The sequence below is a fragment of the Saccostrea echinata genome, unplaced genomic scaffold, assembly GCF_033153115.1.
Source record: "Saccostrea echinata isolate AGI-Se365-2 ecotype Australia unplaced genomic scaffold, CSIRO_AGI_Sech_v1 ptg000012l, whole genome shotgun sequence".
Lineage (NCBI taxonomy): Eukaryota > Metazoa > Mollusca > Bivalvia > Ostreida > Ostreidae > Saccostrea > Saccostrea echinata.
The window spans coordinates 10,242,663-10,247,489 of NW_026889761.1; the positions used below are offsets into that span (position 1 = coordinate 10,242,663).

Consider the following 4,827-nt stretch of genomic DNA (forward strand, 5'->3'; position numbering starts at 1 on the left):
TTTTATAATACTTATTCACGTTTCTTGAACAGAATGCGCTATGGAAATATTTCCCTTGAAAAAAAGGAGCTTTTATAATAAAATTATATCACCCTATTTTTATTCTTGTTGTATTTTACTATATAGTTTACAGAGATATACATGTACATAAATGGAACACTGAATTCAAATCTTATTTGAATTTTGAAGACATTATTCGAAGAAGTTGTCTAGCTTTTCCGGCGTTATTTAGTAGATGCAAATCCCGAGGTGTTCCGATGTCCGTAAAATGAAAGTAGCCAAAAAAGAAAATTATCGGTAACCGTAAACTTCAAGATTAAAATGTTACTTAGAATACTTGTGCCTATATTAAACCCCCTCAAAAATGGAGGGATTCGGCGGACAGCACATGTGTTTACACGTTCTGCATCGAGTCTGTCATCGCAGGCAATAATGTACTCTAAACAAGGTGATCCTAACTCGGTGCTATATCTGGAAAACAGTCAGATATTGCCAGCCCTGAAAGACAATGAAGTGCTGGTGAAAATGAAAATGGCACCAATCAATCCTTCTGATATTAACATGATCGAAGGGACCTACCATATGCTACCAGAACTTCCAGCTGTCTGCGGGAACGAGGGGGTCGGTGAGGTTTTGGAGGTAGGGAAAGGTGTGTCTAGCTTCTGTCCTGGAGACTGGGTAATCCCTGCAGGTACTGGTTTTGGAACCTGGAGGACTTTCGCAGTGTCCACTCAAGATATGCTAAGAAAGGTTCCAAATGATGTACCTGCAATCAGTGCTGCCACAATTATGGTCAATCCTTGTACAGCTTACCGAATGCTAAAGGACTTTGTCTGTTTACATGAAGGTGACATTGTGATTCAGAACGGTGCAAATAGTGCTGTTGGTCAATCAGTTATTCAGATAGCAAAGGAGTGGGGATACAAAACTATCAATGTTGTAAGAAACAGACCAGACTTTGATCAACTTGCAGAGTACCTTAAAGGTTTAGGAGCCACCCATGTGGTTACAGAGGAGTTTTCTCGATCTCATCAAATGAGAGACTTGATCAAATCAATGCCATGTCCCCCAAAATTAGCATTCAACACAGTAGGTGGTGATAGTGCAACAAATCTTCTCAAACATTTGGACAGCAAAGGTGTAATGGTGACATATGGAGGAATGTCCAAAAAACCAGTGGTGGTATCTACAGGAGCCCTTATTTTTAAGAGGGTGAGGCTAACTGGCTACTGGAATGCTAAATGGGTGCAAGAGAACAAGGAAAACCCAGAACTTGTGAGGATGTTTGATGATCTGTTTGACTTAGTCAGAGAACGCAAGCTTTTGCCACCATCCTCAGAAACATTTTCTCTGTCTGATTTCAAGCTAGCAGTCAAATCCTCCCTGGAGGGCTATAAAGGAAGCAAGAAAATTTTCCTCATGGATGATTCTTCCTCCTGATATTATTTTGTTAAAAAAATAGTAAATGGGTATATATTAGTAAAACATCTCATGTGTCAAGTATTAAAGCACTTTAATTTAGGAATATACTGGAATAAAAATTACTCCGATAGATGACTTGATGTTGCTTATTACATGTAGAAAAAGTCAAAATTAAAAAATCAGTTGTCAAATAAAAATCAATGTCAAATTACTGGTAACGTTGATAGTGTTATAAACTCTGCAAATATTAGCATATTAATTTTACACTACTATAGATAGTGATACTGTACTTTCAGTTAAGGAGGCCTTATATTATTGTAATCAAAGCACCTGTGTTTAGGGGATTAAAAGACGCATGATTATTTGATTTTCTTGGTAACAATGCCCCCATTCTAGGAGTAGGTCCATTGTCTTACCAAAACATCTTTACGCTTTAAAGCAAATTGACCAGTTTAAGTAAAGCAAATTGATCAGTTTAAGTAAAGTAAATTGAAAAGTTAAGTAAAGCAAATTGATCAATTTAAGTAAAGCACATTGATCAGTTTAAGTGAAGTAAATTGATTAGTTTAAGGTAAATCCAGAGCTTGACAAACTTCTTTACAATTCTAGTGTTTTAAAATTGATGACAGAATTTAATGAGGCTTATAATGGACCAAATATATAGAGTATCTATTTGTCAATGACCTTCAAGTCTTTGTACTTGCTACATATATATGCTAGATTTATGAGCAAGGTGCTTGTTCATTTTGTAATCATAACATCAAATACAGAAAATGTAAGTCAAATCCAGCATCTGAAGCAAGTTTAAGAGTGTCCGTCCCTTAATGCATCATCCATGCAAGTTTGGTTCAGATAAGCCTTATAGTTTCTTGGTAATGGACCTGCTCCAAAAACTTCAACCTGGTCACTCCTCCAGAAAATGTAGGTCTGATCAAGCATCTTAAGGATACACCAAAGGTTTTCAAATGCCAGGATTTGCATGTAATTCTTTCCTTATCAAAGATAACATGATAAAAGTATATATCATTTGAAAGCTTGTTAAATTTACTATTTAATTATCCTAATTTAAACTTGAATTAATAACTTATTTAAAAATTATTTGAATATTTTTGTAAATTTTAGTGCATAAATATTTTATAAATCAACTTTTTTGTATTTAACCCCTCAAAGTGGTCATTTTGCCTCAAGGTAGATTAAAGATTGAACTTAAGAACTATATCTCAGATTTTTGATAAATCTTCTAATTCAAAAGTTACAGCCATTTGCCCTTCAATATTACCAATTTATTAGCCTAATTTAACATTTCCCTCAATAATTCCAAAACTAAGCTAGATATCAAAAATCTGAGATACATTTTTGTGAACACACATTTGAGGAGCAACGGATCCAATTTTCAGAGAAATTGGTCCATAAATAAGGGAGCTGAATCCTTTGAAATAATACCACAAACTGTCTGATCTTACTTTACAGTAGAGGGCAAAAACCCATTACACAACAAAATCTGCCAAAGCTAGGAATATATGACACCTTGGAGATTCAGCTTTGGATACCTGTCACTTAGCCATATTTCCCATGCATATTCACAAGAATGGGAGGTTCTTTTCTGTATTTAGATACTTTTAATTAAGTAAAATACGTTCAATTCTGAATCAGAAAGATTTCCCGGCAAATAGCAAGAGCTAAGCTCCACCTCCTATTTTATGGTCATCAGTGATCTGTTAGATCTCCTTCTCTAAATCTAGAGTCCCTGTAGTTTAATTACTGATGGCTAGTGAAGAATTTCCCAAGTGGCCACAGTGATTTATTGCATCTTTCATGAGCAGGCAGTCACAAATCAAATCAGAAGCTTCAATAACGGAACATTTACATGTGGTAGTGTTTATGTTTCATTATTGTTAAATAATTAGAAAACCATTTCATAATTACCCAGAATTCTGCATGCATTATAAAGCAGTGATTAACTTCTTTTTCCTAGCCAAAAATCTTAAAATTGTTGAAAATCTTGAAAAAAGCCTTTGGTGTATCCTTACGCAAGTCCAGTAGTGTGCATCCTTAGATGTAACATCCATGCAAATTTGGTCAATATATGGCTTTATAGTTACTTGGAAATGAAATCTGTTCAAGAAACTTAAACTTGGTCACTCATCTGGAAAATGTAGGTCAGATACAGAATCCAAAGCATCCATCCCTAGATGCATCATCCATGCAAGTTTGGTCGAGGTAAGGCTTATAGTAACCTGAGAATGGACCTGCTCCAAAAACTTTAACCTGGCCACTCATCTGGAAAATATAGGTCAGATCCAGCATCCAAAGCAAGTCTGGTAGTGTCCATCCTTAGATGCATCATCCATGCAAGTTTGGTCAAGGTAGGGCTTATAGTTACCTGGGAATGGACCTACTCCAAAAATCATTAATCTGGTCACTCATCTGGAAAATCTAGGTCAGATCCAGCATCCGAAGCAAGTGTGGTAGTGTCCATCCCTAGATGTATCATCCATGCAAGTTTGGTCCATATAGGGCTTATAGTTACTTGGGAATGGACTTGCTCCAAAAATTTCAACCGTGAAGCCAACGCTAACGTCGATGCCAATGCTAATACTAATGCCAACGCTGGGGGTATAGCATAAGCTCATCTCAACTTCGTTGAGGTGAGCTAAAAATCAATCTCTTCATATTCCACATGTAACTACATGTGTATATACCTAGTATGTTTTATTACTATTTTATCTTATAACAACACTGTTACAATAAAATACACCTTTATTGACAATAAACATGTGAAAGTGACATTATCAAATACTCTCATAATTGCACAAAATGCAAATTTAGTCAATATAGGGCTTAATTATTATAGTTACTTGGAAACTTAAATCTGGTCACTCATCCAGAAAATATAGGTCAGATCCAGAAATAAATGTGGTAGTGTCCATCCTTAGATGCACCATCCATGCAAGTTTGGTTTAGGTAGGGCTTATAGTTAGGTACCTGCTCAAAAATCTTTAATCTGGTCACTCATATGGAAAAAGTCAGATCCAGCATCCAAAGCAAGTGTGGTAGTGTCCATTAGATGCATCATCCATGCAAATTTGGTTCAGGTAGGGCTTATATAGTTACTTGGGAATGGACCTGCTCCAAAATCTTCAACCTGGTCAAGATGTATCATCCATGCAAGTTTGGTCCATGTAGGGATTATATTTACTTGGGAATGGACTTGCTCCAAAAACTTTAACAGGGATGCCGACACTAATACTAACGCCAATGCTGGGGGTATATAACATAAGCTTATCTTGACTTGTGGAGATGAGTTAAAAATCAATCTGCTTCATTTTCTACATGTACATTGTAACTACATGTGTATACCTAGTATGTTCTAGTTACTAGCTATTTTATCTTACAACAACACTG

The 4,827-nt window shown here is 35.9% G+C and overlaps 1 protein-coding gene across 1 annotated transcript; it reads left to right on the top strand.

The window, feature by feature from the left end:
• Positions 1 to 294: 294 nt before the first annotated feature.
• Positions 295 to 1,528, top strand: LOC133185926 (enoyl-[acyl-carrier-protein] reductase, mitochondrial-like). Its single transcript, XM_061321217.1, has one exon. It carries the CDS (start codon positions 322 to 324, stop codon positions 1,438 to 1,440), a length of 1,119 nt encoding a protein of 372 aa, XP_061177201.1. The 5' UTR covers positions 295 to 321; the 3' UTR covers positions 1,441 to 1,528.
• Positions 1,529 to 4,827: the final 3,299 nt, after the last annotated feature.

Bases quoted from the DNA above. Each gene is read 5' to 3' on its own strand.
- LOC133185926 (XM_061321217.1), top strand. From the start codon at position 322: ATGTTACTTAGAATACTTGTGCCTATATTAAACCCCCTCAAAAATGGA.